Source organism: Schistocerca nitens, chromosome 4, assembly GCF_023898315.1.
Source record: "Schistocerca nitens isolate TAMUIC-IGC-003100 chromosome 4, iqSchNite1.1, whole genome shotgun sequence".
In the NCBI taxonomy this organism is placed as follows: domain Eukaryota; kingdom Metazoa; phylum Arthropoda; class Insecta; order Orthoptera; family Acrididae; genus Schistocerca; species Schistocerca nitens.
In genome coordinates, this window is record NC_064617.1 from 900,587,088 (window position 1) to 900,610,122 (window position 23,035).

General features: G+C 38.9%; 1 protein-coding gene across 1 annotated transcript in view; it reads right to left on the reverse strand.

Moving 5' to 3' along the window:
* LOC126253448 (exportin-5) overlaps positions 1-23,035 on the reverse strand; it is a 209,537-nt gene that overhangs the window by 54,446 nt on the left and 132,056 nt on the right. Inside the window, exons 14-15 of the mRNA XM_049954794.1 lie at positions 4,572-4,657; positions 1,191-1,417 (exon numbers count right to left, since the gene is read on the reverse strand). Of these exons, the coding sequence (XP_049810751.1) occupies positions 1,191-1,417; positions 4,572-4,657 (313 nt within the window). The remainder of the gene's footprint in view (positions 1-1,190; positions 1,418-4,571; positions 4,658-23,035) is intronic.

Below are 23,035 nucleotides of genomic sequence, written 5' to 3' on the forward strand. Positions count from 1 at the left end.
ACCTATTAACTTCATAATCAAAATGATGGACTCTTCATCTTCACAATACCAATGTTAGTGCTATCATAACTGCCGTGCTGTTCTTTCTCAACATTTCTCCATGGAATGTGACACTATTTTCTGTAATGACATCGAGTCCAGCATTGAGAATCTTTGTCATAATTTCTGTGAAAATGAATGGTGCATGTTCAGAAACTCCAACAGAGTAACCCTGAAAGCAGTACTTCTCCTAAACTGGAAAAATTTCTTTCTGTTATGACTGCTCATTCAGTTAATCTGAAGGAGACACGTGAGAAGTTTAGATGACTACACATACTTTACCAATATTAGAAATGCAAATGGCATATATGTAGAGATCTCCAGATAATTGCAATTCTTCTTGGCATGCACTTCCAGTACAGAAAGCACTGCAGATTTCTATGTGAGTGGGACAGCAGAGACAGAAAAATACACTGTGGGAATAAATGGCCTGCTTGGAATGAGCTAAAGCCTGGCAGAAGAACATGATGGACACTCCCATTCTTGGCCCCAAAAATGTGTATCAAGGATCACTGAAGCAAAATTAAGGAAGGAACAGTTGTAGACTGCAAATTAAGGAATTAATTTCTGATGAACGTTTTTTTGAGTGACGCTATAAGAATAATATGGCTGTTTTCCACAAGTGTCTGTAGAGCTTTCTAGGCAACCACAGGGTAGAGAACAATTGCAAAACTGTAGAACAACTGACAAGATAATATCACCTTATGAGCTGTACCATGTCACTTAAATAACATATCTTGAATGATCATTTGTTCTTCCCAAATTACACTGGTGACATTCGTGATGAACACTGAGGACAGTTCCACAAGGACATTTCTCAAATGGGAAAGCATTAGCAGAGCAAATAAAGTAGCACAATGTTATAAGCCTCCTGTCAACCTTACGAACCAATATTTTTAAGTAAGATTCTTTACTTTCTTTACTCTTACGTTACTCATTGCTTTTATTCTTTTGTGTACTGGTAGAAGTTTTCTTCTATTTGTAATTGGCAGTCTTGTTGAAAGAGTGAGCCATTTTGCCAGATCCATCTAACACATAAGCTGCATACACATTTACAAATATCATTATTACATTAAAACGGAGGCCAACACAGAAATTTTCAAATACTTAGATTGAATGGTAAAACACCAGTTTTTTATGAGCTCACTCACCTAAATATACACAACACGATAGGCTGGCAAGTTGCCTCTGTGCGTAGCAACAATGTGCCCAATTCACTTATAACCTCTGTCTGCAAGGACGATGTGCGTGTAGGTTCTGTTTCTTCATGTTCCATTGTCTCCATTACAGTCTCGGTTGTACCACCTATAAGAGCTACACGCAAAACTTCCAGATATTCACGTGTCAACATCCGGTTCAGCATGTCTTCAAGAACTTCCTAAAAGAAACCAGAATGTTCTTGAATAAAGATCACAAATAATGTTTAACATTCATATAATGAAAATACCAACAGACTAAAACAAATGTTACAAGCTGGCATAATGGATAACAAATAACAATAATAATAATAAAACTCACATCTACCACAGTGAAAACTCCAAGAGACAGGATTGTTAGTATACTTTTACTCAGTACTGTCTTATGACATGTGGCAATGTCAAAACAGTATTTACTCGATAGAAAAGTGCAGCCAGGTATTCCGTAAACTTATAGTTGTTGATAACAAGAGAGAATTTAAAATAACCTATGAAATTCACATCCACAATAACAGCAGTACAAATTATTTCCACATAGGTTATGGTTCGTGTCTAGGATTCAGAATCGAGCTTTTTATTTTGCTGGGGAGAAAAAATCTAAATACAAAAGCATCTCTATAGCCCCTCTTTAATTTATCTAAAGATCTGGACTCTGGGATTTACATTCCTGTTAATAATAGCATTTATATTATCGTATTTATCCAAGTATACAATGACCCCCTTTTTTTAAGAGGCTCCTAAAGAAAAATTTATTTTTAACATATCCAAACTATTCAAAATTACACAGTTTTCTTACAAAGTACCTGCCTAAAACATTAGCATTATACCTATTCTAAGCTTAGACCATTTACTGATTGCTTACATTTTGATAATACGAGGAGGAATAAAATAAAGAAAAGGAAATGCTTTACATTAATTTTTATCTTCACTACCTTTTTTGCTTGCTATCCTGCCATCTGGGGTCTCACTACTGCATAGCTGGCTGTTCCTTCCACATATGTTGTGTTTTTGATGGGGCCTGACAACAGCTTTTCTTGCCAAATACATATCATATTTCACTTCTGTACTGACATCAGAATGTGTCTTGCCTCCAAATGTATGATCTGCCAGCCACCCTCTCACTGGCAGCATAGTATCAGCAGCTGACACACCACTTTTCTTTCCCACCATACCCCACGGTCAGCATTGAAAACACTGCTGCAGCAAACAAATTAGTATGCCACTGGCCCCTATCTGGACTTTAACTGTCTCCTGCAGAAATACGTATTCTTGTTGCATATTTGTCCCATTTTAGGTCAGTTCCAATGGATTCAGTCAAATTGCAGTTTAAATGTGATAGATGTTCATACAAAGCCAAAGTAGTGGTATAGATTCTCTTTGCTGGCAACATGATGAGATCTGCTACCTCTTCACCATCTCCCCCCCCCCCTGCCCCCTCCCTCCCATAGCCACCCTAGTTCTCAATCAAGCTGGTATTCAGTGTTGCCCCTCTGACCCTTATGTTGTGCTGTGCTTACAACTATGGGACATGAACTGCAATGTCTTCTAGGATAAAGGTAATATATAACACCACCAATTAATATACAAATAAAAGATCGCAATCACGATTCAGTCGAATTATCAAACATTTACTTGTCCCACAATGCAGTGGTGTCTGTCAGCACTATCTCCATGCGGTAACAATTACAGTCCGTTTAATATGATTTATTTCATGTTTTAGACATTTAATTCTGGATTAATTTTCTTTCTTGCTTCATTTGAATGTCAACATCTTTCTCTAAAGCTGATTAAAATGTGGTAACATTTTACCTGGTATTCTAATATGTGCACAGTGGCCGAATTTCTCACCTGCAACCTATTTGGTAAATTACAGTCTCTCATAACCAAATAAAATATTGACTTGCTTTCTGAATCAAGAAATGTTTTTTGAAGGATAAAATTTTCGCCATACGATATTACCTTTACCATTACTTAAAAAGCACCACAAATGTTTGTATAAGGTATCTATACATGTACGAGAACTTTTATTGTAAACCTGTTCAAATACACGACAGTTAATACGATGACAGAATTTAATCTTACATCCTTTTGTGTTTCACAGAACTGTTAAATTTTAAGCAGATCAATAGACCGTTGTGGTGACTAGTCCATAGTTTCTCATGTATCCTTTGTACTGGTGCGCGAGTCAAATGTTATGTGACTGAGCAAAGTCAATAGTGCACTGAGAGCTTCAGTGTATTAGGAAATCATCTGTAAATGTAAAACAACCCCTATATTAATCTAATAAGCAACATAAAAATTTTGAACTCAGCAGCAATAGTTTTATCTCTGAATATAAGATGACCCTATATTTTTCGACTGATGATTTTGGAAAAAACCTTTGTCACATAGTCAAGTACATATGGTAAATACGTTTTAACTTTTCCAATACACAAACAGCTGATAGTGTATCTGAGAACAGTAATATTACATAAATGCATAGTATGAAGAAGCAGATAAAAAAGTAATTGAATAGTATAAGGGGAAGAGCAAAGCCCCCTTGCCCCTAATAGCTGCTTTGCTCCTATTGTATAAGTACAAAGTAATCTAAAAGATATTCTAATAATTATCAATATGAGGAAATTAGTGCTAGTAATAATTTATTGTTTGTACACTTTACAGTAGTAGTCTGGAGTGGCCTGCAGTATGTTAATATATAAATTGACTTGTTCCACATCCATGAAGGCTTCACAATGGGAGTTATGAAACACAAAATATATGAATGAATAAATGAAGTAAATGCACTACAGGTGGGAGGAGAAGAGTAGGGGGGCAAGAGCTTCCCACAGAAAAAATGGAAATAATGGTACTGGCATGCAGTGTTGTCGAATACTTAACAAATGTGTATCCGGAGTAGTATACATTGAAAGGCAATATTTAAAACTAATGCACAAAGTGCGCTTGGAAACTGTACATCACCGATTTCAATATCAATACATACAATGTGTTGAGCAACTATTTTTACTATTCATCTACATGTGCAGTGTCATTTCCTTCCCTTTCTTGTCTGTACACCTTTCTTTTACCTATTCTTCCTGATGCAGGAACTATTTCCCAAGTTCCAAAACATCAATAAATTTAACACGTTATGGATGTAAGACCTCTCTGGACACAGCAATTGGTAAGAAGATATTCTTTACTTGATACAGTCCCTCTTATAAAGGATATAAATATGAACAACCCAAATAAAATAAAAAATTAAGAGATTGTTGCCTTTTTTAATAACCTCTTGGTTACCAAACAAACAGTACAAGAAAAGAAAATGAAGAGCAGGCTTCTTTTTTCCAGGAAACTTACCTGTGTATCTGTATTGTCCTCATCAATGCTCCCCGTTTCATACAGCTGTGTAATGTACTGCCACTTTGCATTAAGACGCTGAAACACTAAATACGGTTTAATATCAATTGAAAGGTATGACTGCAACTCAACTTTCATGCTACATTTTGGTTTTCACCATCTAAATATTGGTGTACAAACAAATATGAGAATTCTAGGTGGACTAAATCAGAAAGAAAGATATTACTCCTGAAATGGGGCAAAACCACTGAAATGAGACAAAATTTTCATTAGAAGCAATAACTAAATACACTATGCAGCAAAACACAAGAAAAAGTATATTATTTATCTTAAGATAACTGTAAGACTATCCTCAAATCGCAACCATCAGACTATTCTCAAAACAGTTGTAAGATTACAACATATGTTTGGAAGAGACAGCCTTCAATCATACTGACACTAACAGCAGGTAGTAAGTGGCAATCCAGTTTAACACAAAAATCAAGCAGTTATTAAAAACACTTTAAGTGTACAAACATTTAAATCCAGACAGTATCACACTTGGAGAACTGTGGTTTTGATTTTCATTCTCTAAATGTCATCATAATGTATAATATATCATGAACACCTATTCAAAATCCACTGCAGTTGCTGGTCATTTCTGTTGGAATGCCACAGAATAACACCACTGCATTAAAAATAATTTCCAGTGTGATGAAGAACCTTCCTATCTTAACTTTCAGATACTTGTTCTGATTTCCATACACTGAAACATCGTTTCACCTTCTGGAATTCACAGTGAGGTTGAAATTTCACCTTTCAAAGTTAAGAGTCATGTAGCACTTTTCTGGATATCATGCTGTCTTCCTCAAAATTGGCCTCAATCTCACTGATAGTCAAATCCACACTTCAATACAACGATATGTCCACAGTGACAGTTGCCATCCTTCCATGTGAAACACACTCTCCTCTACTCTTTATATTCACCACAATGTAATCATTTTGATACTGGTTGGCTACATTAATAAACTGCCCTTATTTCTAAAAAAAGAGGCACTGAGTTGCTTGCTCCTCATTATCGCTGTCAGCGACTTAATGCCTACTGTATGTGATGAGTAGTAAACATCTCACCAGTTTGTTTACAAGCAGATCACTCATACCATTTCAGACGACCTCAAAAACAGTGACTCCCCATAATAGGAACAAAAGACTGTATCTGTTTCCACTGAATACTATCCTGATGTGGAGAGCATCAACTAAATTCTCCACCAGTGATACGATGTTCTGAAGTTGTGGTATTAAATGTAACCTGCTCAGTTCACTATCCTCACATCATTCAGAGTAGTTCTGTTCCGGCCTTCCATTACAGACAGAGTGGACATTTAGGCAGTTTGTTTACCAAATTATAAATCTGATACTAAAAGCCAGTTAATACTTTCCTAATATCCCACTATAAAGTGACAAGCATGGTGTGTCACTGCTAGTGCAATGTTCACAGACGCTTTTTAATTGAAAAATAATATCAGCTGTCAAATAAGGGTAAAATCACTACTAAAGACATTTCATGTGGTTGGGTCAGGAGTCCTTAGGTGATCTTGGTAGACATACCATTTCATCCGAAATAGGTGACATGGTTAATTTTTAGGTTCTGTGCCTCAATCAGTAAAAACAGACCTATTATAGAATCACTTTGTTGTCTGTCTGTCTGTCTTCTCTTTGTCTGACTGTTAAAAACCTTTTCCCCTCCGGAACGGATAGGTTTATAAAGCTGAAATTTATGTCACATACTAACATACATGGTCGCTTAACAGTGTAAAAAAATTGAAGCTTCTCAAGTCAATGCAATCAAAAGATAGGGCCATTTATGTCAGCTATTTTGACACTCTCAAACACTCTCATTAAAACCTACAGAGTACTTCTTGTTGACCTGGAATCATGAAATTTGGCAACAAGCAAGGTTTCAATATACAAATAAAGGGAAAAAATCAAAAACTTGTGAATTAGTAATTATGACAGTATTATGAAAAGGACAGATTGCTATTCACACATAGGTGTGTGTGTGTGTGTGGTCTAATTTGGATGAAGGCCTTTCTGCCGAAAGCTTACTTGGTTGACAGTCTTTTTGTTCGGCCTATCTGTGACTCAGCATCTCTGCTATATGGTGAGTACCAATCTATCTTTATATAATACTGCCATTATTCTATCAAGGATTTTCCACTGTTTAAATTTGTAATTGTATCACACAAACATATTTCTTTTGCTATTTTTTATCTCTACACATAATTACTAGGTCTACAACTTTGCTTCCACCATTTTCTCTCAAAGTTCAGGGCTTTATTGTAAAAAGCTTACAAAAAAATTATGATTCATAGTATTGCCCATTGCTGGCCACTACATTCGCCCATCTTTCAGATAGCACACAAATCCCGTGGCGGAAGAACTGGGCATCTTTTGTGGGGATCCATGAATTGATTCAATTTTGCACTTGTTCATATGATCGGAAGTGCTCGTCAGCCAGACTGTATGCCACTGATCGAAAAAGGTGGTAGTCAGAGAGAGCAACATAAGGAGAATATGGCGGGAAGGATAGGACTTCTCATTTCAATGTTTCCATGTACATTTTGACGGGTTATGCGATGTGGGGTCGAGCACTGACCTGCTGCAAAATTTCCTTTACGTGTCTATCGCTGCATTGTGGCCATCTGTGTTTCAGTGCTGTGCTCAAACGCATCAATTGCTTTCGATAAAGATGTCCTGCGACTGTCTTCGTCTGTTTCAGTGGCTACAAAAACGTTCTGTTCTCCCCCGCCATGCTGGTCTTCGACATCACAATCACTGTTCTTAAGACGTTGAATACATTCTCTGCATGTTCTTTCACTAATAGTTCCCTCATCATTGGTCTTACCCAGCATTTTAAGAGCCACAGCCGCAGATTTCTTCATGTTAAAGCAGAAAATTAAAACTTCCCACAAATGGCGAGAAATGGGTACGTAAGTTGACGTACTTAATCAAGAATAACCTTATGATGCATTCAGAAATCGACTAACATTTTTATGGTATTATGTTTATAGATGCCTATGCTTATTGTATTACACCTATGACCAACCACCTGAACCCCACTTGCTGCTACTGCCGTCCATTGCAAAACGGCAGAAGCAAAGTTGCAGACCTAACACATTTGAAAGGAATCCCCAGAACGTGAGTCCTAATTGCAATCTGATAATTTTATTTTTTCCTGATATTGCAAATTGTATTATAAATCCAAACAATGAAGGATTAACAGTGATACACCTAAACAACTTGTTTTTGACACTTAATAATTGATTTTCTATATATAGGCTTGATTTTAGCTTTTTAAGCATGCAATTTGTTCAATTTTGCTCTCCAGATGAGGTAATAAAATTTATGATGTTACATACTAACAACATTCAAACAGACAATGTTTCCATGGACACGTATAGGTGAGAGACTACACTATCAACCATTTTGTAAATCTTCTGAAGTACTAATTCAGTGAACTTTGGCGTCAGAATAATTCTGAGTGCTAGGAAGTAAGTAGTTGTGTTTCAGCCACTATTCCTGTAGTGTTGGCAGAAGAGCCAACACCGTGTTGCTAGAGGAGGCCGAAATGCACTCGTTTAATTACACGCAGACTGGCGTGAGGTCTGGAACAGGACAATGTCTTGAGAATTGCAAATAAAGTACATAGATGATGTAATACTTAACTTTAATCCATAATTGGTGTACATCGCTCTTGACTGTACATGCTTCAATATAAATATCAATTGAATACGGCGCCTTGCTAGGTCGTAGCAAATGACGTAGCTGAAGGCTATGCTAACTATCGTCTCGGCAAATGAGAGCGTATTTGTCAGTGAACCACTGCTATGAACGTCAGCTGTACAACTGGGGCGAGTGCTAGTAAGTCTCTCTAGACCTGCCGTGTGGTGGCGCTCGGTCTGCAATCACTGACAGTGGCGACACGCGGGTCCGACGTATACTAATGGACCGCGGCCGATTTAAAGGCTACCACCTAGCAAGTGTGGTGTCTGGCGGTGACACCACAATTCCACTCACATTTTAATAGTGCTTTGCAGAGTTTTGCTGGTGCAGGAAACTTAGGGAAAATGGCCTCTGTCACGACAATGCTCTTTTTATTGCTTCAGCAAGGGCACAATAATTTATGTGAGCCCTATTGAGGACGCATAGCAGATGTTTGGATTCTGATGGCAAATGTGAAAGCTCGGGTAACAAATTTTGTCAGTCCTAAGGGCAGTGTTAGATAGTTAACTGATGATAATTCTTCAAAGTAAAGATGTTAATATACTTTCCTGAGAGCTGACAACTGGGGTGGGGGGCAACTGTGTCTGAAAACTCTTCTATTCAGCCCATGGCATTATCTCAAATGTTGTGGGCAGTTTATTGTTTCTAAACCTTCCACCACATGTCTGTTCCATAAGCATTCATTCATTCATTCATTCATTCACACACTGTTTTCCATAAATTCCATTATGGAGGAGAGACAACAGAGATGTGGAATGAGTCACATGTTAAGACTGTTGTTAAGTGAGGATCAGAATGACTTCCAAGCATATCTCTTTCCTCCGTTTCAAGTATTTATTGATTCTTTATTGATGCTTTGTATTTTAGGTACATATCTTATGTGGACTACTCCCTAAATTCTCATAATGCTGATTTCTTTAAATGAACAGTTTAAGATCATTCCGAGTGCCACCATGTCAGTTTATAGAAGGGGCGATGAACAGTTTTCTTGGGAAATGGTTGCAGAAGCTGCTCTCTCTGATACATCAATGAACCAGTCACATGCCATGCTTATAATAAAATGAGAAGGGATATTCTCTACTTTATTTATTTATCTGGTTCCTTGGGACCATGTGAACTAAAGCAACTTCTCAGGGAATCAGTCAGTGCATAGTTTACACAATGATGATTAGAAAATTTGCAAACAAAAGAAGTAAGAATTAAAATAAACATGGAAAAACTATGAGAGTACATACAAATAAATGATATGTTACGGGGAAAAGTTCTTAACTGCCATGGGGAGCTCCAGTACAAAGGAGATGGATCTTGCTAGAAGGAAAGCTTTCTGCTTGTATTTTACTTGGGGTATATTGGTCGATTTTTTTCAGTTCTGTTGGAAGTCTATTGAAAATGAAACCTGCTGAAGAGTGCACACCTTTCTTTACAACGCGTAAGAAGGTGTTATCCAAGTGCATATCTCTTTCAATTTAGTGTTCACTGAACAAATTTTGCAGTTTCTTCTGAATGAATCAATACTGTCAACAACAAATCCCAGAATGGCATATATGTACAGCAAGGATGGTCAAGAACTCTGCATGCGTGCAGATCTCTCTCGTCTGACTGCATACTTCCTCCACTACCACAGCACATTGTCTGAGCAGGAAGATGGGTAACTGAACTCTCTGCATTAGATGGCACAGCAGTCATATGTAACAGGACATTGCTTCAGGAAGATGTGGGCGAGAAGTTCTCTGCTGGAGGCAGATGGAGGTGCATATAATGTAGGCAGCCAATCCATTGCCAAAACTCTTTAACAACAACCATATACGAACATAAACAATGTATCAGCAGCAGGCAGCAATGATTAAGGCGGTAGCCAGGGCTAGGCTGGAGAGTCTAGAAGGACTACTCGGGTGGTGGAACATGGAACTGCAAGCTGGGGAGTAACCACGTGTGGCAGCCATTCCTCAGCTGACTGGAATTCGCTGCTCAGGCCCGTGACCCTGGCTCAGACAGTCAGACTGTAGTCACTGCTTTATGACCCAGAGACGGCAAGCACAGCTGTGTCATAAGTACAGCAACAACTGGCACAGGTTGGACATCACAATAAGGCCCATATGTGGGGGCTACACCTCTAGTGCAGCACAGAATTCCCACTGGGAACGTGCTGCCTGTGTACAAGAAACCATATCTAGTACAACACAATCTACAACTAGTCATATAGGAGTTTATCGATCAACAGCTCCAGCATGGAATTATAAAAGAAAGCGCCACTTCTCCAAAGAAATCCTCAGATGGTAAGAAAGCTTACAGAATCTGCTGTGACTATAGATATTTAAATTAATGGAAGACAACTTATGCCTGCACCATGCTGAACATTATAGAGACCTTAGACAACTGGGGCAATGCCATTATATTACTACCATGGATTTATGAAGTAGGTACCAACAATTAGAAGTAGCACTGGAAGATTGACCTAAAACAGCATTTCCGGTTCCATTTGGTCATTACCAGTATTGTCAGATACCAATCGGTTTGAAAAATGCACTGGAGGCTTCCAAAGACCTTTTAGACATGGTGCTACAAAGTCTGAAACCAAAACAATGCCTGGTCTACCTGGATGATATCATAGTTTTCTTTAAGGATATTAAGGAGTATGTGGTAAATCTACGAGAGGTATCTGAATGGTTACATGCGGTAGTTTAGAAAGGTGTCATTTCGTATTACAGGAGGTCCTAACTTACATTTCTAGACAGCTCAATATAGCAGAGAAGAACTACTCAGCTAATAAAAAAACGAAATGCTCCTGCAAATTTTGGCATCACTTTTTTCTGTTGTTCTACATATTAGCAACATTTTAAGATCATAATGGATCATGCAGCACTAAAATGACATTTAGGACTAAAAGATCTAATCAGTAGTTTGACCCACTGGGCTTTACAGCTACGCAAATTTGATTTTGAGGTTGTACACTGTCCAGGAAAATCTCATATTAATGCTGACGGGTTGAGTTGCATAGTACACACAGTACACTGTACTGGAGCAAGCAAGGAAGAATGGTGCAGGGCCCACGCCACTGACCTGGTCTGTCAGCAGCTGGTGAAACAAATACAATTCACACCTGACGGTGGTGTGCTGTACAAGCAAACACAATGCATTCACTGTGTAGTAGTACCTGCACATTTGTACAACAAAGTATTGAGGCAGGCTTACATTTCCATCTTAGGTGGACATAGTGGATGATGTGTCATAGAGTGCCCGGTTGTGGAAAATTTCTGGTGGCCAAAAAGGAAACAAGATGTGGAGCACTGTGTAAAGAACTGCATTCCTTGCAGTCAAAAAGCCAAGATAGTCATCAGAAAATCGCATTACAAAAGTTGCCTGAGGCAAATAGACCATCCCAAATGATCAGACTGGATCTCTATGGCCCATTTACACCAACACTATCAGAGAATTAACTGTAATTGATCAGCTCACATTAGTTGGCCATGATCGCAGTACCACATCAACAGGCAGAAACGATGATCCAAACTATAGTAAATTATTGGTGTAGCATTTCGTGATGCAAAAACCCATAAATAAAGTATGGTGGACTATTAATACGACGATAAATGTAAAATACCTGCACGAGAGATGAAGACTCTGTGGAATTTAAGCATCACCACCCAAACTCAATAACAAAGATATATAGACTGTATTAAGCTATGGCACAGAGATAATTATTCCATGTTGAACATTGGAAGAGAGATGTTCTATGTCAGACTGAGGGGAGATTGCTGGAAACCGCCATTAAGGCAGTAATCTATGTTTTATGGTATTGAAGAAAATAAATACATATAAAAGCACAAAAGAAGTATCAAGTGTGTAGAGTTCATAGCCCTTAATCATTCCAAAAGAATTATTCAGTAATTATAAAGACGCATGTCGTTCGGAAGTGTTGTGTGGTTTGATGGTGCAAACCTCAAGTTTTATACAGTTTTGGGATTCATCGAAAATATTTCTCCAAAGACCCAAATAATTTCACGAAATAAAGTTGGATGTCACATTCCATACACATGACACGGCATATCACTTGGCTATACCGATCAATTTCCATAGAGCAATAAATTATCTTCAGCGATTTCAGGTGGAGAAGATCCAGCAAGGAGACTCAACGAGGTCTGCAGCTGCAAAACGCATATGGTATTACCGTATTCTTTAACCTACAGAGAACAGTAAATAATATAGACTTCATAACCACCGCAAACATAATTAAAAGGACTCAACTTAAATAAAAGGAGCAAACAGTAAAAAGGAATCACTAAACCAAACCATAAATAAAAGTCAATTAATAATAATATGCAATCACATTAATAAAATGCTCATTAAATAACAGAGAGAATAAAAATAAGAACTTCAAAGTGGTTATTGAAATTTGGAACACCAGAGACTATGAGTGACAAAGGCACTAAATCTATGCCTGAGTTATTGAAGCTATTATGCCAACTATTATGCACAAAGAGGTTACGATCCACTGCCCTACTCCCACAAGTGAACGGCAGAACTGAAAGACTTGACAAGACAGAGGGAAAAATATTAGTTATTATGTACATAGTAGCCATGATAACTAGAATTCTCTTCTACCATTTACTGCAGCCATGTATAGCTCAAAAATCTATGAAAACACGGGCTTATCTCCCTATAAAGGTTATTTTCAGCTAAAAACTGCCCTCCCATTTAGAATTATGCCAACCTAGCGCAAGAGAGGATATATCCTCCATCCAAGATCTTGCTAAAAAGTTAAAAAGTATCTGGTATCAGGTTACAAAGATGAATACAAAGGCTGTAGAAAGGCAGGAAGGAAGTCGCAACAATAAAGCAAAATTGCCACATCAGGTAATGGGTAATGTTACGTAACCCTTCTGTACTGAACAGAAAACCTAAAAAGCTCATTTCACATTACCAAGAACCTTACCAGGTAGTCAAGGTGATGTCTCTACATAATGTCAAACTACAGAGTGAGGCATAATAAAGAGTGATTTTTAAAAGGCTGTTAAGTAAAAACACTTTGTTAAAATATTTTTTATTTCATAATTTTAAAATACATGAAAAAGCATTTTCTGCAACAGTAAAACCGTCCGTTATTTTTTGAAGATAACTCCGGTAAGATGGCATCCGTTTAGATGCACAAATTCCTCCAGCCAGGCCTAGAAGTTACTCATCACACTGTGCAGCATTGCCAGTGGGATTTGAACAACTTCCTATCAGATCCGCTCTTTCAGGGCTTCAATTATTTTAGGGGGCTTATTTTGGTAAACTTTGCTTCTCAGATAACCCCACAAGAAAAAGTCACATGTTGTGAGGACCGGTGAATGAGAGGACTGTGCAATATCCCCCTTTTGGGATATCACATGATTTGGAAACAAATAATTGACAATATTCATGCTTATTCAAGCAATGTGAGAGGTTGCTCTGTCCTGCTGGAAAAAATGTCTCATTGTTCACTTCTTAGTGTGCAAGTTGTGGATTAAAAAAGTTTTCCAACTTTCGGCATATCTCTGTGAAGTCACTGATACAGCATTGCCAAGGCCACCTTCAAAAATGTATGGTCCTATGATCCCTAATGAACACATGGCACATTACACAGTAACTTTTGCGGCATGCAATGATTGCTGATGCAGTTCTCGATGATTAATGTCACTCCAAAATCGAAAGTTCTGCTTGTTCACATCACCGGTGAGATGGAAGTGAGCTTCATCACTCATCCACAAATGGTTTACAATATCCTTCTCTTGATACTCTTGATACTCATGCCCAAAACTTCTAAGCAGAACTGGTTTCAGCTCACATAATCTGTTTCCTTAAGGCCCTGAACCATTTGGATTTCATATGGGTGAAAGTGCAAATCTTGGTGTAAAATTCTTCTTACCACTCTATTTGAAATCCCAAGTGTAGCGCTAGTTTTTGGTCTCCCAGTTTTCTTCTTTGTCGCTGACACTATCTCCTCCAAGCTCTCAACTCATTGTTTAATGGCACAGGCAGATGGCACAAGTTGATTGTAATTAATGTTGAAGTGGTTGCAGAATGCAAGACTTGTTAGCTGGTACAAACTACCATTTTGATAAAATGCTTTGACAGTGTACGCACGATGCTGTAGGGTCCAGCACTCCATTATGACTAAACGCTATTTTGCACCAAATGCAGCTGATGCTATCCCTTCCACCTCTATGCAACGCAGTTTGATTTGCGCGCTTTTTAAAATCGCTTGATATTATGTCTCACCCTGTACAACTTCCAAGCAACATATAGAGGTGAAATTCACCCATTTCTGGGTGAACCAGACACACTGCCTAAATTACTGGTAGCCCCTTCAGCAACGGAAGTGGTTGGATGAAATAAGGAAAAGAAAGTTATAACTAGGCAAATGAGGCAGTATGTACCCAATTTTTCTGTCACACCCATATGGGTTAAAACCATGAAGTAGCCTTGCAAGTTAATCTTTTGTGTTTTTAATTAGTTACCAGTGATATTTTTGAGTATATATTTTGGTTATGTCTGTTTTTGTTGCTTTTATGAGTGAGGCTCAAGTGAAACATTCATTTTTAGGTACTGTGTTAAAAGAATTATCAGGTGAAATTTGATTTGCAATGCTAGTGTAACCTTAGCATATCTATTTTAGTCTAGAAGGAAAACAGCAATGCTACATGATGCACTACATTTACTGTTTGTTAAGTATATAGTTTGCATGCTAGCAGTTATACAATTTTGTATCAAGAAGTAGGCTGATAGTAAATGAAAGAGGCATGTGTATGTGTGACATATTTTTGCATTTAACTTCAAGTCGAGGATTTACCCCCCCCCCCCCCCCCCCCGATGATTTCTACACAAATTTCAAATTTAGTTGTTTAAAATGATGAGTAATCTGAAGGAAGTACTATCCGTTACTGCAGAGCAGAAGCAGCCAAGTCACTATCTGCCCCAAAAACTGAATACACACAGTCCCCAAGTCATGCAAGTACACACCATTTTGAGTTGGGGATGACTGGGGGAAGACACCAAACTGCAAGGTCATCCATCTCATTGGATTAGGGAAGGATGGGGAAGGATGTCGGCCGTGTCCTTTCAAAGGAATCATCCCAGCATTTGCCTGGAGCGATTTAGGGAAATCACGGAAAACCTAAATCAAAATGGCCGGATGCGGGATTGAACCGTTGTCCTCCCAAATGCGAGTCCATCATTTTGATCTGAGGAGCCTGCAACTGAGTACCCCAGGGAGGCTATCACTTTCAAAAGACAGGATCACACTGGCTATTCTCAGTATCAAAACCAGTAGTTGGCACTTGAAACTGCTACGGTCAATGTCATTTTGGTGGCACATAGCAGATAGAACTAGAGAGACAGGAATTGTTGATAAACGATACATGATGTGACTTACTATCTGGTTACCTACCACCAACATTGGAACAACCAACCCTAAACACTATTTGTTAAGCTACCTGTCATATGTACCCTTCAAGATCCTGACCAAGGAAAACCTAACCTACTTAAACGGAATGCTAGACCCAGCCCTTCTTGCTCCCTCGGATCAGATGATTCCATTACAAAATGGTCACGTGATGGTGAAACACCTGCTCGATCATGTGACAAAATATCGAACTGAATTCTGCCACTGGCTCATCACCATATGAACTAGCACACCAGTTACCTGTGTAATTCTTATAATAATAAGTATTGTGTACCGCCACCTCAGATGCAGAGTTGCCCAAATCCCATCCTTACTCTCCTTTAATCTGAGGGTCCACATTGGTTGTGACGGCATCACTGAAGAAGAGAACTGTACAAAAAAGAAGGAAAGATGGACCTATAAACTCTGTGTTTGAGCATTACAAGAGTGAAACACTATACAATGGAAAAAAGGAAGGAAGCCAAGCAAAGAAGAAAAGTTGGGAAAAAACTGTTTTACTCCAACTTCATGCAATAGAATGTAAAGTGTAGAAATAGTTATCAAAAATTAGTGGTTCTGTCGCATCCAGATTCTTAAGCAGTAATCTGGAGAAACCGGATTAATCTAAGAAGAGAGGACATGGAGTGGCTGAGAACTTGAGCAGAATGGAAAGCAGCCTAGAACTGTAATCAGGTCACAGCCACAGCCTGTAGTCCGACAACACCCTCACCAAACCATCAGACGCCACCCAGTTCTGTGTCAGCCTCTTTCTGGGTGGTAACAATCTGGGACATCAGGAAGCTTCTGCAGTAAGGCCGACTGCTGCACAACAATGATTGGACAACAGTCATCAGCCTCCATTCCAAATGTTTACAAGCGACACAGAACTTCCGCAAACTCAGCCCTGGACAGCAGTATTGAAAAACCCCAGGTCCAGCCCATCATTATCGGCACAGCTGGGTCCTACTATGACATCCAGCCTGTTCCAGTTATCAGCGTAGTTATGACACAGCTACATTTGCCTTACATGGGCTGTGAAGTAATAACCGCCATCTTATTGCCTGAGTAAGGATCACCAACCATCTGCTGCCACCTCCATGCTCCCAGGTAGTCCTCTCGGACTCAGCTGCCACACCCTGGCTACTGCCTGACCTGTCACTGCCCAACAACTATTGTCTGCTTGCTGCAGATACAGTGTTCTACATTCATGTACGATTGTTACTGAGTAGTTCCTGCAACAGGTTGGCTGCCCACATTCTCACCCACACATTGCTGAAGCAAGGACCACTGAACGACTCTGCATGCTGCTTGGTTTCATATCATGCTACATTAAGAAATTCAAATACCAGAATTTCTGTGCAACACATCATGATGAGCAGTATTATACTGTTACTGGCTATTTGTACAAGAGAATACAATTACGGTTTGCAACTGCACTGCACTGTGAAATTTTGCACACCACATTGTTTTCAGTAGTTGCAGGGGCAACAGTCTGGATGATTGACTGATCTGGCCTTGTGACACTAACCAAAACGGCCTTGCTGTTGTGGTACTGCGAACGGCTGAAAGCAAGGGGAAACTACAGCCGTAATTTTTCCCAAGGGCATGCAGCTTTACTGTGTGGTTAAATGATGATGGCGTCCTCTTGGGTAAAATATTCCGGAGGTAAAATAGTACCCCCCATTCGGATCTCCAGGCGGAGACTACTCAAGAGGACGTCGTTATCAGGAGAAAGAAAACGCATTCTACAGATCGGAGCATGGAATGTCAGATCCCATAATCAGGCAGGTAGGTTAGAAAATGTAAAAAGGGAAATGGATAGGTTAAAGTTAGATATAGTGGGGATTAGTGAAGTTCGGTGGCAAGAGGAACAAGACTTCTGGTCAGGTGAATACAAGGTTATAAATACAAAATCAAATAGGGGTAATGCAGGAGTAGGCTTGTTGTTGTTGTTGTTGTGGTCTTCAGTCCTGAGACTGGTTTGATGCAGCTCTCCATGCTGCTCTATTCTGTGCAAGCTTCTTCATCTCCCAGTACCTACTGCAACCTACATCCTTCTGAATCTGCTTAGTGTATTCATCTCTTGGTCTCCCTCTACGATTTTTACCCTCCACGCTGCCCTCCAATGCTAAATTTGTGATCCCTTGATGCCTCAAAACATGTCCTACCAACCGATCCCTTCTTCTAGTCAAGTTGTGCCACAAACTTCTCTTCTCCCCAATCCTATTCAATACCTCCTCATTAGTTACGTGATCTACCCACCTTATCTTCAGCATTCTTCTGTAGCACCACATTTCGAAAGCTTCTATTCTCTTCTTGTCCAAACTAGTTATCGTCCATGTTTCACTTCCATACATGGCTACACTCCATACAAATACTTTCAGAAACAACTTCCTGACACTTAAATCTATACTCGACGTTAACAAATTTCTCTTCTTCAGAAACGATTTCCTTGCCATTGCCAGTCTACATTTTATATCCTCTCTACTTCAACCATCGTCAGTTATTTTACTCCCTAAATAGCAAAACTCCTTTACTACTTTAAGTGTCTCATTTCCTAATCTAATTTCCTCAGCATCACCCGATTTAATTTGACTACATTCCATTATCCTCATTTTGCTTTTGTTGATGTTCATCTTATATCCTCCTTTCAAGACACTGTCCATTCCGTTCAACTGCTCTTCCAAGTCCTTTGCTGTCTCTGACAGAATTACAATGTCATCGGCGAACCTCAAGTTTTTACTTCTTCTCCATGAATTTTAATACCTACTCCGAATTTTTCTTTTGTTTCCTTTACTGCTTGCTCAATATACAGATTGAATAACATCAGGGAGAGGCTACAACCCTGTCTCACTCCCTTCCCAACCACTGCTTCCCTTTCATGCCCCTCGACTCTTATAACTGCCATCTGGTTTCTGTACAAATTGTAAATAGCCTTTCGCTCCCTATATTTTACCCCTGCCACCTTCAGAATTTGAAAGAGAGTATTCCAGTTAACATTGTCAAAAGCTTTCTCTGTGCCCAGGAGTAGACAACATAACATTAGAACTACTGACGGCCTTGGGAGAGCCAGTCCTTACAAAACTCTACCATCTGGTGAGCAAAATGTAGGCTTAATAATGAATAAAAAAAATAGGAGTGCGGGTAAGTTACTACAAACAGCATAGTGAACGTATTATAGTGGCCAAGATAGACACGAAGCCCATGCCTACTACAGTAGTACAAGTTTATGTGCCAACTAGCTCTGCAGATGCCGAAGAAATTGAAGAAATGTATGATGAGATGAAAGAAATTATTCAGGTAGTAAAGGGAGATGAAAATTTAATAGTCATGGGTGACTGGAATTCGACAGTACGAAAAGGGAGAGAAGGAAACATAGTAGGTGAATATGGATTGGGGCTAAGAAATGAAAGAGGAAGCCGTCTGGTAGAATATTGCACAGAGCATAACTTAATCATAGCTAACACTTGGTTCAAGAACCATAAAAGAATGTTGTATATATGGAAGAATCCTGGAGATACTAAAAGGTACCAGATAGATTATATAATGGTAAGACAGAGATTTAGGAACCAGGTTTTAAATTGTATGACATTTCCAGGGGCAGATGTGGACTCTGACCACAATCTATTGGTTATGAACTGTAGATTAAAACTGAAGAAACTGCAAAAAGGTGGGAATTTAAGGAGATGGGACCTGGATAAACTGACTAAACCAGAGGTTGTACAGAGTTTCAGGGACAGCATAAGGGAACAATTGACAGGAATGGAGACAAGAAATACAGTAGAAGACGAATGGGTAGCTCTGAGGGATGAAGTAGTGAAGGCAGCAGAGGATCAAGTAGGTAAAAAGACAAGGGCTAGTAGAAATCCTTGGGTAACAGAAGACATATTGAATTTAATTGATGAAAGGAGAAAATATAAAAATGCAGTAAATGAAGCAGGCAAAAAGGAATACAAACGTCTCAAAAATGAGATCGACAGGAAGTGCAAAATGGCTAATCAGACATGGATAGAGGACAAATGCAAGGATGTAGAGGCTTATCTCACTAGGGGTAAGATAGACCTGAGTCAAAACAAGGCCCCGGGAGTAGACAACATAACATTAGAACTACTGACGGCCTTGGGAGAGCCAGTCCTGACAAAACTCTACTATCTGGTGAGCAAGATGTACGAGACAGGCGAAATACCCTCAGACTTCAAGAAGAATATAATAATTCCAATCCCAAAGAAAGCAGGTGTTGACAGATGTGAAAATTACTGAACTATCAGTTTAATAAGCCACAGCTGCAAAATACTAATGCGAATTATTTACAGACGAATGGAAAAACTGGTAGAAGCTGACCTCGGCGAAGATCAGTTTGGATTCCGTAGAAATGTTGGAACACGTGAGGCAATAAGGACCTTACAACTTATCTTAGAAGAAAGATTAAGGAAAGGCAAACCTACATTTCTAGCATTTGTAGACTTAGAGAAAGCTTTTGACCATGTTGACTGGAATACTCTCTTTCAAATTCTAAAGGTGACATGGGTAAAATACAGGGATCGAAAGGCAATTTACATTTGTACAGAAACCAGATGGCAGTTAAAAGAGTCGAGGGGCATGAAAGGGAAGCAGTGGTTGGGAAGGGAGTGAGACAGGGTTGTAGCCTCTCCCTGATGTTATTCAATCTGTATATTGAGCAAGCAGTAAAGGAAACAAAAGAGAATAGAAGCTTTCGAAATGTGGTGCTACAGAAAAATGTTGAGGATTAGGTGGGTAGATCACGTAACTAATGAGGAGGTATTGAATAGGATTGGGGAGAAGAGAAGTTTGTGGCACAACTTGACTAGAAGAAGGGATCGGTTGGTAGGACATGTCCTGAGGCATCAAGGGATCACAAATTTAGCATTGGAGGGCAGTGTGGAGGGTAAAAATCGTAGAGGGAGACCAAGAGATGAATACACTAAGCAGATTCAGAAGGATGTAGGTTGCAGTAGGTACTGGGAGATGAAGGAGCTTGCACAGGATAGATTAGCATGGAGAGCTGCATCAAACCAGTCTCAGGACTGAAGACCACAACAACAACAACAACAACAACATTGTTCCCAGCCAAATTCTTACAGCATTTAAGCTAATATATAGAAAGAGAAACAAAAGCAAATAGTTCCTATAGCATGCCATTAGCAGTGGAATAAATGATTCTAAGTACACGGTTTAAAATAACCTCAAATTGCTCTGCTGGTATTGCAATGGCTACAATTATCAACAAAATGTACCAAGAAAAATAAAATAAAAAAGAAAGTAAAAAATGAAGAATCACTGTTAGATTTTTGGTTCACTGAAAAAATAGTAATATTCATTTCTGGAACAAACTGTCAGCACACAGACAGACACTGTGTGTTGAGCAGATTTTCTTCATTCATATAGCAATGTAATTACAACTTACTTAGTGTCATAACTGGAAAAAATCCTTTCACACACACACACACACAATTTGTTCCAATCAATGATATTACATTTGGAACCTTATTACAGAGACAAGGAACCTGTTCCTGAGGAAAACTTTTGTAGAACTCTAAGACAGTGTTAATGTAAAAGAATTTGTCCTTTAAATAGAAATTACAGTACAAATCAATCGGCATCTGCAAATGCACAGCAGCTTTTTCAACTGAAATGACCTCAAAAACATCTGAAAAAAGAGATCTAAGACTGGCACTATCCTAAAAAGTTTAGAAAATTGCTCCTGTGTTTCTTCGAACACAGATACAAACTCTGCAAAATTTGTATTTTCCTCACCACAAAAGAGCTTAGGGAGATAGCTGATGTTATTTGTCAGAAGTTGTTCCTTCCACAGTGTGATTTGCTTTTTAAATGCATCCACCTTTCCCATCAAATCACATGCATGTTGCTTCTGACCTTGCAAAGTCTTACTGTGAGTGTTCAAGTGCACAGTCAAGTCCACTAAAAAAGGTGAGGTCTGCAAGCCATTCCAGATCTTCTAATTTTGGTTCTTGCTTTCCTTTCTCCTTCAGAAATTGAAAAATCCTGTTACATCAGAAACTGTTAAAACTAACAGTATAAAAACCCAAATGCAAATTCAGAAAACTTACTATTCAGACTACTAATTTCACCACTTGCTCCATGCCTTTAAATTTAGCACAAAGTAGTTCTTGATGAACAAAACAATGAATCCCGCAGAAATTATTTGTTGATTGTTGCAATTTTTTGTGCAACAAAGCTACTTGATCATTTTGTACCCCTTTCATTGCTGGTGCTCCATCAGTGATAACTGAGACCATCTTGTTCTAATTCAAGCCAACAGCTTTAACTGCCCCTTGAACAGTTTAGCAAGTTGATTCCTTTCACTGTGTCTTTCATTCATATCAAATCTTAACAGTTCTTCCGTCATGTACACACTGGTGAAGACTCCACGAACGTAAATTGCAAGTTGTGCCGTGCCCGAAAAGTCAGACACTCATCCAAAGCAATCAAGAATGCACTGCACTTACTGGCAGTGTCAATTAACTGCCTACAGACATCCGATGCCATGATAGGTGTGTGACAATTTTGTGTTTGCAACAAAAGACTAATTTTGCGAAACTTCTGTACCTCCAATGGAGTTCTGCTACTCTTGTCATCACTAAAAGATTTATTTGAACTGGAAATTCTGAGTGCTATTCTGTAGTTTGCTACAGGTGGTTGTCAGCTAAAAATAAGAAACAATGGAACACACTGTAAAAAGACTGGATTTCTAAAAGCAAATATGCACAAATACAAGCAGCACAAACATAAAGATTTGCATGGGTTACTCACAATGGCATCAGCTCACTAATTTTTGCACTTCTTTCTGCAAGGTGTTGCAATGGCGTTCTACAGAAAATTTGTTGTGCCCATCAATTGTGCGACTGCATAATAGACATAGAGAATTCTCATTCTCCTCTTCAAATAAATAAGTAAACCCTACTACATCCACTCATTTTTAAAGGCTTGTGATCATAGGTAACTTGACTGCCTCTTTTTGAGTGTAAGTTCCATTACAACAACCACTGTACTTTTAAACTACCTTTTTCCCATGGGCAAATAGTGAGGAATAAACTTCACTGTCATTATGATTCTGCCAAACTGAAGAAAGTAGTGCTGACTGAAAAATACTGCACCATATGCTGGAAGAAACAGTGTCACACCACAGTGTTAAAACAATGTCGCATCACAGTGCTACATGAAATGTCTCAATGTACCGAGTAATTAAGAGACGGACTGAGCCAAGCCACGACAGGCCCAATGAATCTGAGAAGTGCTACGTGCTGGTGATGCACACATG